At 46.8% G+C, this 23,629-nt stretch overlaps 1 protein-coding gene across 2 annotated transcripts in view; it reads left to right on the top strand.

Moving 5' to 3' along the window:
- LAMA1 (laminin subunit alpha 1) overlaps window positions 1-23,629 on the top strand; it is a 177,003-nt gene that overhangs the window by 47,810 nt on the left and 105,564 nt on the right. For both annotated transcript variants that reach the window (XM_051851430.3, XM_089305317.1), the window contains exons 4-5: window positions 19,020-19,262; window positions 20,423-20,602. In XM_051851430.3, the coding sequence (XP_051707390.3) occupies window positions 19,020-19,262; window positions 20,423-20,602 (423 nt within the window). The remainder of the gene's footprint in view (window positions 1-19,019; window positions 19,263-20,422; window positions 20,603-23,629) is intronic.

Below are 23,629 nucleotides of genomic sequence, written 5' to 3'. Positions count from 1 at the left end.
TCTCAGCATCTCTTGCTCTCGAGGGACCTGGGGAGGATTCTGGGAGACCCATGAGAACAGTTTTGTAAGATTCTGTCACAATATGCCTTTCATGTCCCTAACAGTTTTGGCATAGAAATAAAGCTTTTTGTGTATTTATGGAAAGAAAGGGAAGTTCATTCTGAAATCACTGTTTCGTCCTCTTGTGTTGAGGCAGAGAAAGAGATAAGTTTTGATTTCTGGAGAAATGTTTCTTTGAGTCAGTCAGGGCAACTTGGAATCCATTTTAGCATTTTCCCCCTTTTCTGTGCATGGACTTAGCTTCTACTCAGATTGTATAATTTCCATCTTTAAAAACAAAGCCGTAACAGATAAAGTGGTTTATGAATACCTCAGCTAGACACCCAGATAGCTCTTGTGTTTTTAATGTCTTCAATGAGATTTTTCTCTACACAGAGCTGCTTTTATTCTCACAAAGAAGTAACATTTGATAATAGAAGAACATTTCAAAAATATAGACAAGTCAGAGAAAAAGTTTTATAATTGACACAATAATTGTACTTATGTATGGGGTATAGTGTGATAGCTCCATACACGTAAAAGTGTGTGATGATCCAATCAGAGTGATTAGCATTGCCTCCCTTAAACATTGATCATTTCTTTGTGTTGGGGAGGTTTGAACTCCTGTCTCCAAGTTCTTTGTAAGATGCATAATAAGGCCGGTGCTGCGGCTCACTAGGCTAATACTCCGCCTTGTGGCACCGGCACACCTGGTTCTAGTCCCGCTCGAGGCGCTGGATTCTGTCCCGGTTGCCCCTCTTCCAGGCCAGCTCTCTGCTGTGGCCCAGGAGTGCAGTGGAGGATGGCCCAAGTGCCTGGGCCCTGCACCCCATGGGAGACCAGGAGAAGCACCTGGCCCCTGCCTTCGGATGGGTGCGGTGCACTGGCCGCGGCGGCCATTGGAGGGTGAACCAACGGTAAAGGAAGACCTTTCTCTCTGTCTGTCTCCCTTACTGTCCACTCTGCCTGTCAAAAAAAAAAAAAAGATGCATAATAAATTGATGTGAACTACAGTCACTCTGCTTGCTGTAGAGCATTAGAACTTGTGCCCTCTCTCCAACTGTGTTTTAAAAGCCTCCCTGTAATTCTAACAGCCAGGGATCACCTTGTGCTCAATTCTGCGATGTCTGAGAGTGCTGTGTGTAATTCTACATCTGACGCATGAATTCCCTGCCTGGGCCTGGGGTCTCAGATGAGCAAGACAATGATCACATCCACCTGGAGCCCTTAGCACACAGAGAGTAAGTTCCTCTGCTATGCTAACCGACACAGCAGGCTGCTACCATGGTAGTTTCTGGCAAAGCTGGCCCTCAAGGGGCTTTGGGTCTAGTGGGGAAGAAGGTGATTAAGCAGCAGGTTTCAGCTCCGTGGTGAGGGGTATGCAGGGCCGGGTCTGCGTGGAGAACACATAGGAAGGGCTCCTGAGTGTCGCTCCCCCTCTTCGTGGAGGAACGACACAGGACCCTGCGCTGTTCTTTTATCTGCTCGGCCCTCCCCGGGTTTGCTGCTGGTTCTTCCCGGGTTGGCTACTATCCCTTCCACCTCCGTGGAAGGGCAGTTCCCCCTGGCCACATTCCCCACTTCCGCAGGGGAGCGGCACACCGCCGGCCGGCTTTCTCGGGGGCTGCACAGGTGTTCCCCTTAGATGTTCCCCTTAGATGTTTCTGGTGCATGCCGTCTCTCTCCTCCTTTATAGTCCTCCTCCGCCACTCCCAACTCGGCTGCCCACACGCCGAGTACGCTGCTCTCCTCCAATCAGGAGCAAGTCCTACAGTTTATTGGTTGAACTGGAGGCAGCTGTGCAGAAGCTGTTTACTTCTCTCCCAGCGCCATATTGTGGGAGAGCAGATGCATAGAATAAGTCTTAATTCCAGTAACTCAGTCTAGTCCGGATTGCTCCCCACAGATCCCCCTTTCTTTTTATTTTTGGCGTTGATACGCGCCTGTCTTCGGTGCCCCATGGCACACACTCTGCTCTGCTTGCTAGAGTTGCCACAGGTTCTTACAAGTCCTATCAATCAGGCAAACCGAATCCGGGTCCTCTCTTCGCCATGTTGTGAGGAGGTTTTTAGGTGCTGATGCGTGCCTGTGTTTGGTGCCCTGCAGCACATGCTCTGCTCTGCCTGCAGGGGCTTACAAGCCCTAATAATCAGGCAAACCGAATCCAAGCCTTCTCATTGCCGTATTGTGGGGGAGACTTATTAGTGTTGGTTCGTGCCTATCTTCGGTGACCTGCAGCTCATACTCTGGTCGAGCTGCTTGCTGGTGCTTACCGCCTTAATCAGGCAGACCAAATCCAAGCCTCCTAATTGCTGTATTGTGGGGAGGCCTTACTGATGTTAATTCGTGCCTGTCTTCGGTGACCTGCGGCGCATAAGCTGCTAGCCGCCCGCAGGTGCTCATCGCCTCACTTAATCAGGCAGACCGAATCCAAGCTCTCACATTGCAGTGTTGTGGGGAGGCCTTTCTATTTCTCTACTTCTCTATCTCCGGGCATTCCTATTTCTCCCATTTTACTTCTATCTTCCAGCATTCCTATTTCTCTCATTTTACTTCTAAACTTCTGTTTCTCTTATCCCCGCAGCTTCCCGCTCTCATTTTACTTCTAAACTTCTGTTTCTCTTATCCCCGCGGCCTCCCGGCGCCCGCCCCGAGGCAGCTTCACGGCTCCGCGCGGCTTCCCGGCGCCTCGCCCCGCCAGCGGGCTCCCGGCTCTGCGCGGCTCGGCTTCGCGCGCACACTCTGCAGTCTCCACGCCTTTCGCGTCTGCACCACGGCCTCGCGCCAGCCCCGTTCCCTATCTATTCACGCCCCGTGCTCTCTCTGCACGCGGCGGCTTCCGCGAGTCACACAGCGTAGCTTGCGTCTCCACCACTAGCATTCAATCCAAGTTCCCCGGGCTAGCCTGGCGAATTCAACACAGCTTACGTCTCCGCCCCACGGTTTGGCTTCCCGTCCTTTGCTCCCCGGGCTAATCAGACGGATCCCAATCTGGCTTACGTTTCAGCTTCTGGTTTCAACTTTTCACCCCCTATTCCCGGGCTAACTTGAGAATCCCAAAGTGGCTTGTGTTTCCGCCTCGGCCTGCCCCCCGCGGCTTCAATTTCCCTAACATTTTTCTCTACCCGGTATGTTTCCCCAAGCTTTCCTCCAACAATACTCCTCCCTCATTTCTCCTGGCCTCTCCCCACAGTCCGCATCCGAGTCTGTTTGTTCTAGCTTTCACTTTCACTTTCGACCTTAGAGATTTCTCCCAGCTTCCCCCCGTAGTCCATATCTGAGTCTATGCCTAGGCTTTCAATAGCTTCTTCCGGCACCTTTTTCGTCCGGCTTTTCCCTAGGCTGTTTGCTAGTCTCTCTCTCCGATATTTTCCCTAGACTGTTTGCTAGTCTCTCTCTCCGATATTTTCCCAGTTCTTCCCGTTTCTTCCCTCCTAAGTTTGCTATCCGTCCTAGGTTTTCTATCCGAGTCACGGCACCATTATGTCGCTCCCCCTCTTCGTGGAGGAACGACACTAAACCCTGCCTAGGCTTCATATCCGAGTCACGGCACCATTATGTCGCTCCCCCTCTTCATGGAGGAACGACACAGGACCCTGCGCTGTTCTTTCGTCTGCTCGGCCCTCCCCGGGTTTGCTGCTGGTTCTTCCCGGGTTGGCTACTATCCCTTCCACCTCCGTGGAAGGGCAGTTCCCCCTGGCCACATTCCCCACTTCCGCAGGGGAGCGGCACACCGCCGGCCGGCTTTCTCGGGGGCTGCACAGGTGTTCCTTCAGCTAGATGTTCCCCTTAGATGTTCCTGGTGCATGCCGTCTCTCTCCTCCTTTATAGTCCTCCTCCGCCACTCCCAACTCGGCTGCCCACACGCTGAGTACGCTGCTCTCCTCCAATCAGGAGCAAGTCCTACAGTTTATTGGTTGAACTGGAGGCAGCTGTGCAGAAGCTGTTTACTTCTCTCCCAGCGCCATATTGTGGGAGAGCAGATGCATAGAATAAGTCTTAATTCCAGTAACTCAGTCTAGTCCGGATTGCTCCCCACACCTGAGGGGCTCAGGGGAGCAGCCGCAAGAAGACCCCCAAGAAGGACAGGAGAAAGAACAAGCAAGAGTGCGGCAGGAAGGAGCGGAACGGCGTGCGCCACAAGACCTGGCGTGGCTGTGGAGTTAATGTAGTACATGCAGTGCTGACTTTTCATTTTTTTCCTACTTACTGAAAAATAATTTGCATATAGTGGACTGCGTAGATGAGCGTGTGGGTGCAGGAGCTTTGGCAAATACAGATGCATGTATAAGGTACCCCCTTATCAAGCTATGGGACATTTCTGTCACCCCAGGAGGCTCCCCTCTGCCATCTCCTGCAGCCCGCCACAGTGCTCCTCTCTCCCCCTGGCCTGAGAAACCCCTGCTGACTTTTTCAGTTTATCTGAGTTTTGCCTGTTACATAACTTCCTTGCAGTGGAATCCTGTGATGTGTCCTTTTTTGTGGTCTGGCTTCTTTCTCTTAGCATGAACTCTGGGAGAGCCATCGGCTGTTGATTGAATTTGTGGCTGGTGCCTTTGACTTCTGAGTGGTATTTCACTTTGTGAATGTGCTCAGATGGGTCGAGCCAAGTTGGTTCCAAATTCTGTCAATTGTAAAAAAGCTGCTGTGAACATTCTCAGAAGAGTCTGTTTCTGGGTGTGTGTTTTCATTTCCGTAGGAGCGGAACTGGCCAAAGGATTGTGTATATTGAACTGTGTAAGACACTGACAAACCACAGCCCACAAAATGTGTGACCCCCTCCCTACCCTCTGACCCCAGGCAGGAAGCAGTGCGATCTCTGCTTTTCTGCTAGGGGCCACTCTGCCCTGGGCTTCCTGCTGCCCCGTATTTGAAACCATTCTTGCTGTAGTTTGCCCAGCTTTCTGGTTGTTCACTGCAGGAGAGCCACACAGTACCAGTTTCTTCTTTATGGCCAGCAGCTAAATTCCTGTAATATTTATAGTCTAAGATAAGTAATATTGCAAGATCTGAGCACACAATCGTGTATTTTATTTGCTCCCACTGTTGGACATTTAAGGTGTTTCCAAATTTTTGGCTGATACAAATTACACTGCAACAAATATTGGAATGTGTTTGTGACTGTGGTGTTGATTTCTTTTAGTATGGATTCCAAGAAATGGAATTATTGGATTAAAGGGCTTAAATAAGGGCGAGCATTGTGGAGCAGTGAGTGCCTGATTCAAGTCCAGGCTGTTCTGCTTCCAACTCAGCTTCCTGCCAATGTGTGTGGGAGGCAGCAGAGGATGGCTTGGCTTCCTGCCACCTACATTAGAGACCTGGATGAAGTTCCTAGCTCCTGGCTTTGTCCTAGCCCAGCTCTGGTTGTTGCAAGTATTTCGGTAATGAACCAGAGGATAAAAGATCTCATTCTCTCTCTCTCTCTCTGTTACTTCACCTTTCAAATAAATAAATCTTACAAATACAGTAAATAAAAAGCTTAAATATTTTTCAAATCTGATCTTCATTACCTTATTTTCAAAAGCAGTGCTCAATTTAAGTGTTTACTAGCAATGACTAGAAGTTTACATGGCAACTCCTTGGCCTCATGGAGACAATTATTGTTTTTTATTTTTCCTCTGCTACTTGAGCAGCAGATAATCTATTTATTGATGTACTGATTGGCCATATATTTGGGAACATTGGGCCAAATGCAGATACTTCATCAGCTTTCGGTCTTATTTATTATCTTCACTTGCTAAATTATGCTGTGAGTATTAACCTCTCTTAAGGCAGTCAGAATGCTTTGTAATATGGTGATGGCAGTTTTAGATGTTTGAATATTCGTGCCAAGAGCTGGATAGAATTTTCAAGTCATACTCTAACAAGATAGAAAAAAAATGGAATTTATGCTAAGTGTCATCCTTCTGAGATGTGCCAGTTGTTGGAGGAGGAGTAACTGCAGAACTTGGGGAAAGGGATTAAAAATCTGATTCCTTACACCTGTGGTGTGCATTTGATAAAGTGCTTCCCTGTTCAGTATTTCATCTTCTACATACATCTTAAAAAACAGATCCCCATTATTCATTGTGAGTCATTCACTGGGCATGTGAAGAGAACATCCTCTGGCTGAAAGTCTGGCTCTTCTAAGATTTCTCTTCTAAGTCTGAATCATGGAAGACTTTATAAATTTCACTTCAGACTTCTCTGGACCGTCACTGTCTTTTCACAGGCAGGAAAGTGTGACTGTGGAAGTCTGTCTAGGTCCAACAGCATTGGCTCTGGTGACATGACAAAGCTGCCACCGTGGTGATACAATTACCAACTTGTTAGTGACAAGGACAGCTGCTTGTTCATGCCAGTGCATCCTCTCGGACCTGTGAGCCCTTTGACGTTTGTACTCAGATACAGTTCCATGCACCGGAAGGATGCTTTGGTCAATGGTGGACCTCAGAATAATGTTGGTCCTTAAGATTGTTTGTTTATTTATTGGAAAGCTGGAGTTGAGGAGGGAGGAGAGATATTTCATCTGCTGGTTTTACTCTCCACATAGCTGCAATGGCCAGGGTTGGGCCAGGCCAAAGCCAGGAGCCTGGAACTCCATATGAGACTCCCATGTGGGTGGCAGGGGCCATCTTCTGCTGCTTTCCCGAGTGCATTGGCAGGAAGCTGGATTAGAAGCAGAGCAGCTGGAACGTGAACCAGTGCTGATAGGGCGTGCTGGCGTGCAGGAGGTGGCTTAACCTGCCGTGCCGCAGTGCTGGCCTAAGGCCCATTTATAATGAAGCTGAAAAATTCCTCTTATCTGTGTTTTTAGTGTATCTTTTCAAGGATTAGATGTGTGTCCATACACAAATTCTGACCATCGTCTTACAGGTTGCAGCAGTCGTCAGCACAGCCACTTGCTGCACAGGTTTATAGCCCAGAAGCACTAGGCTACGCCACGTGGCCTGCTGTGTGGCTGGCTGATCATCCAGGTCTGTGTAAGTAGGAAGATCCTCCAAGATGTTTGTGGAAAATGGAATTAAAAGATGTTTATTTTGGCACATGCACAGAAAAAGAAATTCGTGGGCAATTTTTTGGTAATAACACATTTCCGTGGACTTTTAAAAGACCCTTTTGTCCATGAATTTCAGAATTCTTTTTGCATCAAAGTACATTTACCTTTAATTCCATCTTCCACCAACTTTAAAATATTTTTAAGGGGGCTGGCGCCGTGGCTCACTTGGTTAATCCTCCGCCTGCGGCACCGGCATCCCATATGGGTGCTGGGTTCTAGTCCTGGTTGCTCCTCTTCTAGTCCAGCTCTCTGCTGTGGCCTGGGAGGGCAGTGGAGGATGGCCCAGGTGCTTGGGCCCCTGCACCCGCATGGGAGACCAGGCAGAAGTGCCTGGCTCCTGGCTTCAGATTGGTGCAGTGCCGGCCATGGCGGCCATTTGGGGAGTGAACCAATGGAAGGAAGACCTTTCTCTCTGTCTCTCTCTCTCACTGTCTATAACTCTACCTGTCAAATAAGAAAAAATTTTAATTTATTTTATTTGTTTGAAAGAAACAGAAAGAAAAATCTTCCATCCATTGTTTTACCCCCCAAATGCCCACAATATTCAGGACTGGGTAAGGTCAAAGCTAGGAGCCAAAAGCTCATTTAGAGTGTTCCATCTAGGTGTCAGGACTGAGTCCAGCTATCTGTTAAGGCAGACCCTGGGAGGAAGCAGATGTTGGTTCAAGTACACTCTTGTTGGATGTGGGCATCCCAAACAGTGTCCTAACCCTATACCAAACATCCATCCTCCCATGAACTTCTTGAAACACCCTCATATACTCAGTGATGTTTGGATAATGGTGAAATTGCCTAACGATGTTTTTCTCAGAATGCACCTGTTATTAAGTGATGCATGACTGTACTTAGCACTGACTTGCTCTCACTGCCCTTTATCCTTGATAAGGTACGGAAATGAAGCCTGGGAAAGCTGTGAGATCAAATTAAATCCTGCAAATAATTAGCTGGGATGGCACAGCTACTCAGACCCTCATATCCTGGGAAATTCAGGGAAGCCTTCAAACCACTTGCTAACTTCTCTGTAGCCACCTGGGATGCTTCAAGCTTTGTTGTCAATTAATAATCACTAGTATATGTGTACAATAGTTTTGGTTTTGTGTACTCTAAAAAAATTAACAGGCTATTTTTTAGCAAAGTTTTAAATTTACAAAACAATTGAGCAGAAATTACTGCTTACAATACACTCAAAAGTATATGTATATACTATATGTTCCCTCTGTAATAGTTTGTTAGTTAGATTTGAGCTTCTCTTAATCATCATTTTGTAAGTAAATCATAAAGTAACTGAGCTAATGCAGTTGCAACAGTTTCTAAAATCTTTTCCCCCATAGTATTTGGAAGGCAGTCTTGAGAATTGTCAGTAGTATAGTTACAAAATTCTGTTTCCCTACAGTTTGGTGATGTGGCATCACAGAATACTTATGTTTGTTCTCCATGGGATGGAAACACAGAAAGGCCAATGACATAGGCACTCTGCAGGCCTGCATTCAGCCGGCTGGCATTTAGGATCATTGCCTACTGGGCCAGGCAGGACACGGAGCTGCCGTGAGGTCAGCCGGTGACCAGGAAATGCCACTTGGGAAAGCGTTCCGTCTTCCGTCAGTCACCAGTGGGGCTTCCTCTTGCTGGGAAACTAGTCGTTTTGAGCGCTGAGTTTGTATGTTGTGAACTGTCATCATGCCTCGCCAGAGCTCAGTAGGAACCTGACAGAACGGGATCATGGGAAGACAGGGCTTCGGACATCCCCTGGGAGCGGGTGCCCTGGCCTCCAGCTGGGATCCCTGGCTGCTCAAGGTTGGCCCCTGCCTACAGAAAGGCTGTGTTTCACTGGTCAATGTGGACACCCAGTATTTCACAAAAATGCATCATTGTACCTGCCCTATTTTCATATCTCTTTTTATTTTTGTGAAATATCCATAATATAAACTGTACCATTTTAAGTCTTTTTGAGTATATAGTTTTGTGGCATTAAATGTATTCATGTCATGTGTGGCCTCACACTATCCATTCCCACAATGTTCTTCATCTTCCCAAATTGAAACTGGAGCCATTGAACAGCCACAATCCTCTCTCCCCAGGCCCTGATAACCTCCATTCACTTTCTGTCCATGAATTTGGGTGCTAGAGGTAGCTTACACAAGGTAACTCATAGTATATTTGTCCTTTTGTGTCTGACTTATTTCACTTGGTATAAAATACATCCACGTTATAGCATGTATCAAAATATAATTTCTTTTTCAGGCTGAATCATGTTCCATTGAATGCGTATCCCATTGTTCTGTCTAGCCGTTCAGCCATGGAAGGATGCTTGGTTTGTTTGTACCTGTTGGCTACTGTGAATAATGCTACTATAACCATTGGTGTACAAATGGTTACTGCTTCCACCATATACCTTTGGCATATACCCAGAAGTAGAACTGCTAGATGGTAGAGTAATTCTGTGTTCAATTTCTGGGGAACTACCATACTTCCACTGGGGCTAGCAAAACACCTTACTTTTTTTAAATAAACAAAAATCTTTATACATATATATCCTATGTATAATGATACTCCAGAAAGTTCACAGAAAAAGGAAATTAAAATATGTTATTTAATTGTTTGAACTCCATGCAGTTTTTCCATAATACATATTTCCCAGGAAGTTTTTAAAGATCCCTTGTATTTAGATTTTTAAAAAATGAGCTTTAAATGTAATGCTTTGTTGATTCAGAGCCTGACAAATGACAGAGACTCAGTGAAGGTAGATGTGGCTAAAAAAAAAAAAAAAAAAAAAAAGAGAGAGAATCTTGAAATAGGATTTAAGCCGTAGAATGTTGCACTCTCGCACACACACACAGAGAAATGCATTCTCAATTCCAGTCCCAACACTGTGAAGGATTCAGCTACCTTTAGTGCCCAACGGAATTAAAACATATAATTATTGTTTATGGGAGTTGTGAATGTGTAACTAATGGGTTAATGGTTAATGGAGTTGGTTATAGTCCGTTCAGTGCAGACTTGCCCAGCTTTCCCAGGCGGTGTCACCAGTTGCACTGTGAAGTTTAATGATTGAGAAGCCCTGTTAACTCTCCCTGGTGTGATGAGCACGTGTTTTCTCAGGACTGGGGATGAGAAGCAGGGATGTGACGCTGAGAGCCTTTCCCCGTTGCCGGAGCTACTGGGGAAGCACAGGTCCATTTGAGAGCTAGAGGAGATGTGAAGACAAGTCAGGATCTCTGATGTTTTCAGACAGGCATTCTCTGGGACTGGGACGGGAAGTGGGATGTGGGTGCTTGGGACCACGTGGGAGAGACTCTGCCACCTCCTTCCTGCTCAGAGTGGGAGCTGACCCAAGTCAGGCTACCCTGTAGGACCTCTCGTGTTTTCTTTCTCACTCAACATTTTGGCCTTCAAGAAAGCTCTTTAAGGCCTACTTGGTTTGATTTCCACTTTCCCTTGCAAAGTCAACACTGCTGTCTGGTGATTTCCAAGCCCCAACAACCAACTCCGTGAGCTTTCACCCCCAGTGACCCCAGAACTCCCTGCTTGCAGGTCCTGTGATGTCCAGGAGTCTTTTTTTCCCAAGATTTATTTTATTTATTTGAAAGGGTTACAGAGAGTTGTAGACACATACACACACACACAGAGAGAGAGAGAGAGAGAGAGAAAGAGAGAGAGAGATAGAGAGGTCTTCCATCCACTGGTTCACTCCTCAAATGGCCACAACAGCTGCAGCTGGGCCAGTCTGAATCCAAGAGCTAGGAGCTTTTTCCAGGTCTCCTGCGTGGGTGCAGGGGCCCAAGCACTTGGGCCATCCTCCACTGCACTCCCGGGCCACAGCAGAGAGCTGGATCAGAAGTAGAGGAGCAGGGACTTGAACCGGTGCCCATATGGGATGCCAGTACTACAAATCAGAGATTTAATCTGCTGTACCACAGCGCCGGCCCATCCAAGAGTCAAAGACCCCATGGTGGTCCTGGCTCCACCCAGTCCCTCTGGCTCCTGCAGTCGGTGTGGTCCTCTCTGTCTCTCTCCACCTGTGCTCCCCTTACCTAGACACCTGTCAATCAGTCTTCCTCTGTCTTCTGGGTGTCTGTGGAGAAGCTTCCTTGACTACCCACATTTCTATAGGCTACACCAACCTCCCTGCAACCCCCAAACTCCTGGCCTTCCTCCTGCTCCATGGCAAATTGGCAGCCTCTCTCTTTCCCATTGGGGCATCAAGTCCACACAGACCCCAGAGGCAGTGTCTTACTTTATGCAGTACTTGTGGCACCTGCCATCGTAACAAAGCAGTTGCTCCATCAAGATGGACTGACTTAAGGTTACATGGAAAGTTGTTAGGGCATGGCCCTTGTTCTCAGTCTCCACTGTGCATGTGGGGTGCTTCTCTGCCAGCCCTCCTCTGTTCCTCCTTAAGGAGGAGCAGTTATGTCCTTGTCTCTGCTCTCCTCTGCTGGGCAGGCTGCTATCAGAACACGCATGGTCCTGAGCCATAGGGTCGCTAACCCTGCACCTCTGCCTGCATCCCCTCAGCCAATGCACAGGAGGAAGTGAGACGGGCAGACCCTGACAGAACCCATCCAAGCTCCAGCCTCTGGCTTTGCTTTATTCTGGAATGTTGTTGGCTTGAACCCCCCCCTCCCCGCCGGCCCCATCTCCTTGACATAATTTTGGGCCAACTTGCACAGTTAGGAGGGGTACAAGGGGCCCTGTTTATTGCTACCTCTGTCCCAACCTGTTCAAAAGGAGGTTGCGTTTTGGAGAAAAGCCTAGAGTCATTTCAAAGTCTAAGTTGTTCACAGGTGAAAACTGAACAGCTGTGGCCAAGGCCATGGTTCTGAGCTGGGGACTGGAATGGCACGTATTGCATGTCCTGGGCCTGAGGATGTGCTGTGACCACATTCCACAGTGGGCTTCTTTAATTCTATGGGAGCGAGGCTGTTTCAGGGAGCTTAAAGGGGCAAGTCCCAGGGTGGGCATTCAGAGCCATCACTGGTTGTGCTCTTGCGGTAGTCCCAATGGATTTTCCACCAGTTTCTCAAAATTATTCCAGAACACTTGCTGCTGTCAAGCCATGGGGACATGGACATGGAGACTAGGAAGGGAAACTGGCCTCTTACGTCTGTTTCCACGTCTTCGACAAAGTGGCACAATCAGTTATCCTTGGATGGAAACCGTGACTGGGGACCATGGCGCAGCTTAGGGGTGTCTGTCTGGGAAACTGTCTTCCATGCTGATGGGGAACAGAACTCCTTCTGACAGGTGTTTTAACTCCTCTTCCCGCATCTTCAGACAACTGGTTACTCTTTACTTTGTAGATGGACTCAGGTCTTTATGCCCTTTGTCAGGCAGCGTCTCACTTTATCTCAATGTCAAATGTAAATGTCTCCGTATGGCTCAAAAATGAATACTTCTTGATTTTCCGACACATGAATCTGTAGGATTTTAAGGAAAGAAATCTGCTTCATTTATATTTATTGTTACTTGTAAACATCTTTGCCCACCATTAAAAGAAAAAGCAAAAAGATAATGAAGCAGGAGAATAAAAAGTTACCAGGCTTGGACATGTTTCTTGTATTCTTCTAGCGTCAATGCCAAATTTAAAGCAAAACAAATCTATTTGTATTCCAAAATTCTCTTCCCATCCATGAAATTATTTCTTTTTGCCTGTTAATTGTGTCTACTGGTCTTAAATGAGGGAACAGCAACAAAACAGTTAACTAAAATATATAAAATAAATGACATTTCAAGGAAAATTGTTCATTAAAGAATGAGTTTTTCATACTATGCACTTTCCATGGTTTTTTAAAAACCCGTCATATGCATGGGTTTCAAATATTGTTTGGAACCAGAATGCACTTAATCTTTTTCTTCCCTTTCCCACAAACCTTTTGAAGTGCTCCATTTTTATTTATCAAATATACTTAATTGTTAATCGAATCCCTTTTGTCTGCCAAAAATTCATTTCCCTCACGTGAGGGAGAAGGTGTACCTTCAGTCACTGCTCAGTGGCTGCCATGGTGGCAAGTCCATCTTTCCGTGGAGAATTCCAGAAGGGGGTCACGTGTGGTTTGGGCCCCTGTCGGTGCCGTGAGAGCTCAGTGTGCAGAGACTGCCTTCTCTGTGTGGAGGAGACAACAGTCGCCCTCACACGTGGGAAATGGACCTCTGACCTTGGAAAATAACCCTATCTGTACTTTTCAAACATCTGAGCCTGCTGTGGGTTTAACATATTTACGTTAAGACTGAAGCCCGCATGAAAATTCCTGTCTGGATTCCTCTGTAGACAGCAGTGTTTGATGTGAGCCTACTTTATTTATGTGACACTGTTTATGTGCATTCCAGTGATCATTAACGAGGGCCACTGGGTGGAAAACCACGATGAAAGTGGATTTGAAAACGGCTGGATCAGCTGCAGGGCTGGCAGCGCCGCCACGGTCGGGAGTCTGGGGAAAACCCCTACATCATCAGTTTGTGCTCAGCCAACCTTATATCCAGAGAAAAGACGGTTTAGCTAACCAGGCAAAAGAAGGGCAACAGAAATGCCATGGATTTGTTTGGACAAAAGGTTTACAATCGTACATCCTAATGGAGAGCCCCTCACTTCTCCACATGATCTAGAAGACTTGCTTGTCAGCACACAATTGGTGAATTCACATTTATATGAGTTTGCTGGGGAGGCCCTAACGAAGCCCGCATGTGGGTGGCTCCGATTAGAGACATTTACTCTCTCACAGTTCCAGAGGCTTGAAGTAGAAGATCAGGGTGTTCTGAGGCCGTTCTCTTTGGCTTATGCAGGGAATTCCAACCCCATGTGCCCCCACGGTCTTACCTCTGTGTGTGTGTGTATGTGTGTGTGACCCAATCTCCTGCCCTCACAAGGACACCAGTCACGTTGCCTCAGCCTCAGTTTACCTTGATGCCCCCCACAGTCGTGCCCTGCATATGGAGAGTTGGGGCTTCACCGTAGGAAGTTTGTGGGAGGTTCTTTAGTTCCTAACAGCGCTGAGCGGTACCTGGAGTCTCCATAGGAGCCTGCTGCTGTTTCTCACACTTCCAGATCACAGTCTCCTTCTCGGTTCTGGTTCCTCTGGTTGGAGACCTTGCCTGGGTCAAGATCAAGAAAAGGGTTCACCAGTTGCTCCCTGAGTCTGTCCATCACAGCTGTTCTTCCTCCTGACATCATTCCCTTGCAGGTCACTCAGTTTCAGTCTACAAGCTGGTATGGGTTGGAGACTGCCCTAGAACATGGTATTGAAATAAACGGTTGTGGTAAGAGGTTGGACAAAATGGGTTAGGACTCACCATTTGCTTCAGTATGTGAGTTCTGTCTCCCTTTTCCATAACCCGTAGCAGTGGTGCAGCATAGTGGCAAAGAGTACGGACTAGCTGGGTGGTGCAGACTACCTGTGGGTTGTAGTTCTGTGCTTCGGTCTCCACATCTGTAAAGTGTGTGTTTGGGGACTGATAGTCCTTGCTTCACAGGAATAATGTAGCCATGCAGATTCCAAGAGTTCGTAATTCTAATAACCCATGGTGCTCTATAAGCATTAACCGTCACTAACTTTTCTTTCTTCATCATTCTCCATCCTGTCCATCCTGGGTTTTCATGATGGAAACCAGAGAATTACCTGCAACAACTATCACTGTGCTTATCCTGGGGTGAACTTGGTTTCTAAGTGAATGTAGGAGTCTTTTAGCGGGAGGGGGCACTACAACAAGAAGGCTGTGTGACCGAAATTATGTGTGGATCTTGGAGGGCAGTGCTGTGGCAGGCAGTACTGTGATGGGTAAGTACTCTGGACAGGGACCACCCAGTTCCTCACAGGGACCTGCAGCCCAGTGACTGTTCCTTGACTTCTGTTTACATCATTTTCTAAGCCTGTAAAATGGGTACATAACAATGATGCTGTTGGTCGAGATTGAAAGTGAGGTGAGTGAAGTGCTTGCCACACTGGTAGGCCTGTTAGTTCGCTCCATTTTCAGATGTGAAACTGGAAAATAGAAGGTAGATGCATTCCGTTTCAGATGTCTTTGTAAATTACCCTGCCTTCTCTCTTGCTAGTTTATCCTATGCCACGTGGTGGGTGACCATGGCCCACATGCTCATAGAGCATTTTAGGGTAAAATCTGTGCAGAACAGTTGCATAGCAGTGAATAAATATGAGGATGTTCTCCCTTGTCCTTATTATCAAAACCCCGTACACAGTATTTTGCCTCTAATGCACTTGAGAAGCAGTGGCTGCCTTCCAGAGGGCATATGAACTTGGATGGCCTTATCACTGTGCACGTGTGTCACTTGCAGACTTAACTTGTTTGGGAACGTTTCTTGTGGGTGAATGACATTTTTATGAGATAGATTTGTCCTTCCTTAGGGATTCCCTACAGTAGCTGAATGCAGCATTTTTTTAGTTTGTGATGGGTCAGGTTTCAGGATCTCTTGTGGCCCTGAGATTGGTGGGGCCAAGTTGGGTAGAGGCTATAAGAAACCAACCTAAGAAAACCCCAAAAGTCAGGCTCAAAATTAGTGAACAACTCTTTTACCCAACACATGCACATATGTTTTATGTATATATATATGCACACATATAAGTATGTACACCTATATATACATATGGTATATAACTATTTACAAATATGAAGTACTGGACTTTGAAGATAAGCCCCTATGTCAGCCTGGGTAAGAGGAAGTCCGGAGTAAATGACAGTTCCCATGGAGAAAAGCATTTTTATTGTTGCTGTTGCTTGCAACCCCAGCCTGAGTTAGGAATTGTAGTTTACCTTCAGAAAAGCAGGTGCGTGCCAAGGCTGAATTACTGAGACAAGAGATGTGGCATTTTCAATTTGTCCTTTTCAATTCAGAAAACAGGTGTAGGAGAACCACATGTTAAGATAAGGTTGTGTTGGGGCCAGTGCTGTGGCTCACTTGGTTAATTCTCCGCCTGCGGCACCGGCATCCCAAATGGGCACTGGGTTCTAGCTCCAGTTGTTCCTCTTCCAGTCCAGCTCTCTGCTGTGGCCTGGGAAGGCTGTGGAGGAAGATAAGGTTGTGTCTAGAGTATCACAATGAGGTGATTTGGGGTGGGGAACTTTTTTTTTTGCCAAGGGCCATTAGGATATTTATAAAATCCTTCGCCAGCCATATGAAATTATTAACTTAAAAATGAGCCTGCTATAGATGTATTGAATTTTGAGTCCTGCCTGCAGTTGCCTTAGCAGGGCCAAATCGAATGATTTAATGAGCCTTATACAGCCTGTGGGCTGGACGCTCCCCACCCCTGGGTTAAAGGATGGGTGTTTTCAGGAAACCCCAAGGCTGAAGTTAAGAATGAGAAGACTTTGGGTTCTAGAGGTGATCAGTGTGATAGTTAAGTTCAAATACTTGATGGCCAGTTGCATAAGAAAGGGATTCAACATCTTTTTTTGGAGCTCCAGAATACAGAATCTATGGGGGACTTTGGATCAGTGTTAAAAACAAACAAACAAACAAACAAATAAATCCCTAGTGCATAGTTGTCATCAAACAGGGGATGGTCTCAGGAGCTAATGGATTTCCTGTCTCTGGAGGTGATCCTGGGGAGACTCAGTTGTTGGAGAGGTGGTTCCTTCTTAGTGCCACTTTGGGGCTTGGGATCAGCAAGTGTCTTCTCTGAATCTGATTTGTCTGGCTACTTTGCTATACTCTGAATCCTCTACATTTTCTTTTCCCCCACGTTGTTTCCTTCCTGCTCTGACTTTTAATTTTTTAATTATGACTCTTTTTTGGAAGCAGTTTTAGGTTACAGAAAACTGAGTGGAAAGTACAGATTTCCCATATACCTACTCTCTCCCCTGCCAGCTTCTCCTGTTAGTTGCATGTTGCATTTTAGTGGTGCATTTATTACCAGTGATGATCCAATATTGCCACTAATTAAGTCCATAGTTAATATCAGGGTCTATTCTTGATGTATATCGTAGGGGTGTTTTAAACATTTTAGTTACATACTTATTTATGTATTTAAATAAATCAGGAGTGACATAAGGTGCAGGGGAGAGAGAGAGAGAGAGAGAGAGAGAGAGAGAGAGGAGCTTTCACTTGCTGGTTCACTCCCCAGATGCTCACAACAGCCAGGTCTAGGCCAGGCTGAAAATAAAAGCCTGGCACTCCATCCAAGTCTCCCACATAGGGAATCATCACCTGCTGCCTCCCAGGGTGCGCACCATCAGGCAACTGGATTAGAAGTGGAGGTGGGACTCGATCCCAGGCATTCGATATGGAATGTGGGCGTCCCAAGCTGTGGTTTAACTTGCTGTTTCACAATGCCTATCCTTCTGTGGGTTTTTACAAATATGCAGCCTGTGTCCACCACTACAGTAGCATACAGGACGGTTGCACTGCCCTAAACATCTGCTGTGCCCCATCTCTTTGTCCTTCCTCTGTAATATTGCTACTGTCTCCATAGAATCGCCTTTTCCAGAATGTCAGACAGCTGGAATCATTCATATAGAGCCTTTCAAGAGTGTCTTCTTTCACTTAGTAATGTGCATTTAGGATGCCCTGTGGGTTTCTGTGGCTTGAGAACTCATTTTTTTAATCACTCAGTAACGCTCCATTGTCTGGGTATACCATAGTTTGTATGTTCGCCTGTGGAAGAACTTGGTGTTTGCTCCCAAGTTTTGACAGTTACAAATAAAGCTGCTATAAACACCCCCATGCAGGCTTTAAATGAACATACATTTTTAGCTCATTTGGTTGAATACTAAGGAGCCTAGTTGCTGGATCATAAGGTGAGTATGCTTGGTTTTGTGGGAAAATGCCAAACTGTCTCCCAAAATGTCTGGATCACTTTGCATTCACACCCGCAAGAGTGAGGGCTCCTGTTCTCCACATCCTGCTGGCATTTGGTGTGGTCAGTGTTTTGAAATTTAGCCATTCTGAAAGACATGTAGTGGGCTATTTTCTTCAGATATGCCATCTCCAAATCAATATGAGATATGCATTTAACACTACTAGTAGCAGAACTCATTTATTGTTACTATTGCCAATTAGAATTAATATGCAATTATGTTAATACTAATGCTGTTAATTCTATACAGATGTACTTGTGAGTACTTTTTAATGCTTATTCACTTATTTTATTTATTCAAAAGGCAGAAAGAAAGAGAGAGAAAGAAAGAGAGAGAGCCAGCCAGGCAGCCAGAGAGAGATCCCATCCACTGGTTCAATCCGCAGTTACCCACAATGGCTGGTGTTGGGGGCTGGGAACTCAGTCCAGTCTCCCTCGTGGGTGGCAGGTACCCAAGCAGTTGAGGCATCCCCAGCTGCGTCCCAGTGTGGGCATTGGCACAGAGCTGGTATTGGGAGTGGAGCTCGGACTCAGACCCAGGAATTCTATGCCAAACACGTGCTCCAGGAGGACTTTTTGAGTTAATCCTGAATATTTGGAAGACACATTTTTGAATAATATATACTTGCAGCTATACTGAAAAGCACACAAAAAATCGAAGTTGTCACATAAACAATCCTTTGAGTAAACACTTTGGTGTTTGAGCACCTGGCACTAATTCTATTTAAAAAGTTGTAACGTGTACAGCCTGATGACTTGACATACATGAATGCTGTGAAGTGATCACCACAATCCAGGTGATGAGCCTGTCCATCACTTCAGAGAGTTACCGTGTATGTGTGTATGTGCGTGCATGCGTGTGTGTGTGTGATGGTACTGTATTGTTCCGTATAGACACATTGCTCTAAGTAGATCCCTGGACAGCTCCTTTGTCCTACATAACCAAAGCTTTGTGCCCATCCACCAAAATCTCCCCATTTCCCCCTTTTCCCAACCTTTTTAACATCTGCTTCCTGCTCCTGTGAGTCCCACTGTTTCCGACTTCACATGAGAGAGAGATCACGCAGTGCTTGTCTTTCTGTGTCTGGCTTATCCTGATTCTGGGTTGACATCCTCCGCGGTCTTCATTCCAGGTCTTCCAAGTTGCCTATGTCATCATTAAAGCTGCCAACTCCCCTCGGCCTGGAAACTGGATTTTGGAGCGTTCTCTGGATGGCACCACGTTCAGCCCCTGGCAGTATTACGCAGTCAGTGACACGGAGTGTTTGACGCGCTATAATATAACTCCCACGCGGGGACCGCCCACATACAGGGCTGATGATGAAGTGATCTGCACCTCGTATTACTCTAGACTGGTGCCCTTGGAGCATGGGGAGGTATGTACACCTGGCTTTTCACAAGAGCCCCTTGGTCTCGGGTGTTCAGATAGCCATAGGTAGGAGCCGATGTTAAACACTCAAAATCGGTCTGGCCACACACACGCCTTTCATGTAATTCTCTAGCTCTGCTAAAAGTAGCCTCCAAGGTGTCTGCTATGGTGAATTTCACTGTGGATCCATTTTACCTTGTTGGTTTCTTCCCTTCTGGAACCTTCTTCAGAGGGGGTAGCACCCCTTACACCAGGGCCTGAAATATTAAGGGGAGAGTTAAAATGTCTCTAGAAGAAACACAGGTTATGTGTCCCTTACCTGCAACTCTCAGAACCAGAAATGTCTCTGATTTTTGGGGTATTTTTGGATTTTGGAATCTCTGCATGTATCTAATGAAATATGTTGGGAATGGGCCCCAAGTCTAAGCATGTTTTAGTGCACCTGCGTTTTGACTGCAACTCAGCACCTGAGGTCAGGTGTGGAATTTCCCACTTGTGGCTTCATGTCGGGGCTCAGAACATTGTGGAGTTTGAAGTTTGGAGTTTCATGTTAGAGACAGTCAACCCGTAGCTTCCCGTCTTCTCAGGGAAGTTCTCCCTTTTTGGTGGGTGTCAAGGACTGGTGTGACAGCTCAAGGCACAGCACCCCCAGATGGTACACATTCCTGTAAAAGTAGTGAAGAAAGAGCTTTTCCTTAGTAGCACCTGGCTTGGTGCTGTCTCTGGAGCGCTGTTCACGGCAGGAGTTCTGCAGAATTCCTGTGCTGTTCTAAGAGCAGAGGCAATCAAGAGAACCCACGTCATGAAGGCTTTTTAGCACTGTTTCTTAGTTCTCCCAGCCTCTCTATGTGTTCAGAATTTGCTTCAGGGATGGATATGAAAGTATCCTGCCCCACACTGGGAGAAGTGGCCTTGTTCAACGATGTCCATCCGTCTCTGGGATACTGCCATGGTTCGCTTTCAGTAGATTGAAGATGTGTTGAAATCATGCAGAGTCAGGAGTCGTCCACAAGTGTTGGAGAGATTTTTGCCAGCACCTAGCTGTCTTGTTTTAATTTGTAGATGGTATCTTTATAAAGGGGCTATCCCAGAGTTAATCATCCAGGGCCATAGTTTGCAGGCTTGAAACTGATATTTGCCTATTTTGATGTCTCCATCTTTATTCAGATTCACACATCATTAATCAATGGCAGACCGAGTGCTGACGATCTTTCCCCCAAGTTGTTGGAATTCACGTCGGCACGCTACATCCGCCTGCGCCTACAGCGCATTCGAACGCTCAACGCGGACCTTATGACCCTGAGCCACCGGGAACCTAAAGAACTTGATCCAATCGTTACAAGACGAGTGAGTACCGGCAGTGCTCAGATCGTGGGGAGAGTTCATTTTGTTGAAGGGAAATATTCTTTTCTGTTTCGTTATACATTTCCTCCCAGGTTGGCCTTTTCTGTCGCATCTGTTCTATCCTCATCAAGAGTCGTTATGTTTCATTTTGTTTATTTATTTTAAAAGATGTATTTTATTTATTTAAAAGGCAGAGTTACAGAGAGAGAGAGAGAGGAGAGACAGAGAGGTCTTCCACCCGCTGGTTCACTCCCCAGATGGTTGTAATGGCCTGGGCTGGGCCAGGCTGAAGCCAGGAGCCAGGCACTTGTGCCATCTTCCACTGCTTTCCCGGGCACGTTAGCAGGGAGCTGGAAGTGGAGCAGCCAGGAAAGAACTGGCTTAACCTGCTATGCCACAGCCCTGACCCCCATCTCATTTGTTTTGACTCTCCGTTTAAAGTAGATCGTAGTTGGGGTGGCTGTCTAGCACAGTGGTTAAGTCCCTGCCTGGTACACCCTCATCCCTTATCACAGTGTGTGTATTTCAGTCCACACCCTGTTTCCAATCCAACTTTCTGCTAATGCACACCCTGGGAGGCAGCAGGTAATGATCAAGTACTTGTGTCCCTACCGCACATGTAGGAGACTGGGACTGTGCTGGGTTCCTAGCTGTGGCTGTGGTGGGCATCTGGGGAGTGAACGAGCAGGTGGAAGATCTCTGTTCCTGTCTTTTTGCCTTTCAAATGAAGGCATAAATGAACATTATAAATAAATTAGTAAATCAAGTAGATGGTGGGCCAGATAGTACCCTCACGTCCCTGCAGCCCCACACTGTCCCCAGAGTACTCAGTGTGTTGAATGGAGTAGCCTTTGTTCTTCACTCTTCGAGTATAGTTCCACGTCTGATCCTCAGCAAGTGCGTGCTTTTAAATCTCAAATGTAAAAATTTGAGGTATAATTTATAATTAGGAAAATATACAGCTAAGTGTACAAAGCTTGCATGGAGAAATGTTTTTATATTCCCTCAGTAGCCCGGGGGTGGAATTCCTAGGTTATAGCGGTATGTTTAGCTTTTCAGGAAGCTGCTGAACTTTTATCCAAAGTAGCTTTGAGATTTTACATTCATTGTAACAACAGTGAGAGGCAGTCCTGGCTGCACCGCCTGACTCCAAGTATTTAGTTTTGTCGTTGTTCTGTTGGCTGTTCTCATCTGTGTGTACTCACGTCTCCTGTGATGTCATTTGTACTTCTCTGATGGACTCATGTGGAGATTGTGCTTAGCAGTATCTGCTCAGAGCTTTTGTTCTCCTTTTTACTGAGTTATACAAGATCTGTATTTTTTATACAAGTCCTTCATCAGATACGTATATGTTGCAAGGGTCTTCTCTTATTCATTCCCCTGTGACTTAGATAAGCAGGAGTTTTTTTTTTTTTTTTTTTTTTTTTTTTTTTTTTTATTTTTGACAGGCAGAGTGGACAGTGAGAGAGAGAGACAGAGAGAGAAAGGTCTTCCTTTGCCGTTGGTTCACCCTCCAATGGCCGCCGCTGCAGCCGGCGCACCGCGCTGATCCGATGGCAGGAGCCAGGATCCAGGTGCTTTTCCTGGTCTCCCATGGGGTGCAGGGCCCAAGCACCTGGGCCATCCTCCACTGCACTCCCTGGCCATAGCAGAGAGCTGGCCTGGAAGAGAGGCAACCGGGACAGAATCCGGCGCCCCGACCGGGACTAGAACCCGGTGTGCCGGCGCCGCTAGGCGGAGGATTAGCCTATTGAGCCACGGCGCCGGCTCTAAGCAGGAGTTTTAATTCTGATCAAGTCCAGTGTATCATTTTTCTTTGTTGTTTAATGTTTTCTGTGTCCTCTCAGAAAAATACTTGCTGATCTCATGTTTGCCAAGGTATTAGGCTTTATTTATTTATTTATTTTTTTGACAGGCAGAGTTAGACAGTGAGAGAGAGAGAGTTATAGACAGAGAGAGAGACAAACAGAAAGGTCTTCCTTCCATTGGTTCATCCCCCAAATGGCCATTACGGCCGGCGCTGTGCCGATCCGAAGGCAGGAGCCAGGTGCTTCTCCTGGTCTCCCATGCAGGTGCAGGGCCCAAGCACTTGAGCCATCCTCCACTGCCTTCCCAGGCCACAGCAGAGAGCTGGCCTGGAAGAGGAGCAACCGGGACAGAATCCAGCGCCCTGACTGAGACTAGAACCCGGTGTGCCAGTGCCGCAGGTGAGGATTAGCCTAGTGAGCTGTGGCACTGGCCCCATGCTTTCTTCTAGTAGCTTTGTAGTCTTAGCTTTCACTCTATGGTCTGTCTCAACATTTGTGTTTGTTGTGAGATAGGAGTCAAGGTTCTTTTTCCCCTGTGTGCATAGACAAGTGTTCTTGGACCATTTACTGAAAATACTTGACTTCCCTTCGTTAAATTGTTCTGATGCTTTTGTTGAAAACTGTGTGACCAGGGCCAGTGCTGTGGTGCAGTGGGTTAAGCTATCACCTGCATACCAGCATCCCATACAAGCACTGATTTGAGTCGGGGCTGCTGTGCTTCCAGTCCATATTCCTGCTAACACACCCGGGAAAGCAGCAGAAGATGGCCAAAGTACGTGGGCCTCTGCCACCCACTTGGGAGACCTAGATGGAATTCTGGGTTTCTGACTTAGGTCTGGCCCAGCCCTGCCATTACAGCCTTTTGGGAAATGAACCAGTGGATACAAGATTCTCTCTCTCTCTCTCTCTGTAACTATTTCAATAAATAAATATAAATAAATCTCTTTTTTTGACAGGCAGAGTGGACAGTGAGAGAGAGAGACAGAGAGAAAGGTCTTCCTTTTGCCGTTGGTTCACCCTCCAATGGCCGCTGTGGCCGGCGCGCTGTGGCCGATGCACCGCGCTGATCCGAAGGCAGGAGCCAGGTGCTTCTCCTGGTCTCCCATGGGGTGCAGGGCCCAAGCACTTGGGCCATCCTCCACTGCACTCCCGGGCCACAGCAGAGAGCTGGACTGGAAGAGGAGCGACTGGGACAGAATCTGGCGCCCCGACCGGGACTAGA

The sequence above is a fragment of the Oryctolagus cuniculus genome, chromosome 10 (genome assembly GCF_051225735.1).
Source record: "Oryctolagus cuniculus isolate XC-2025 breed Fujian yellow rabbit chromosome 10, ASM5122573v1, whole genome shotgun sequence".
Taxonomy (NCBI): domain Eukaryota; kingdom Metazoa; phylum Chordata; class Mammalia; order Lagomorpha; family Leporidae; genus Oryctolagus; species Oryctolagus cuniculus.
This window is presented reverse-complemented; position numbering and strand designations above follow the sequence as displayed.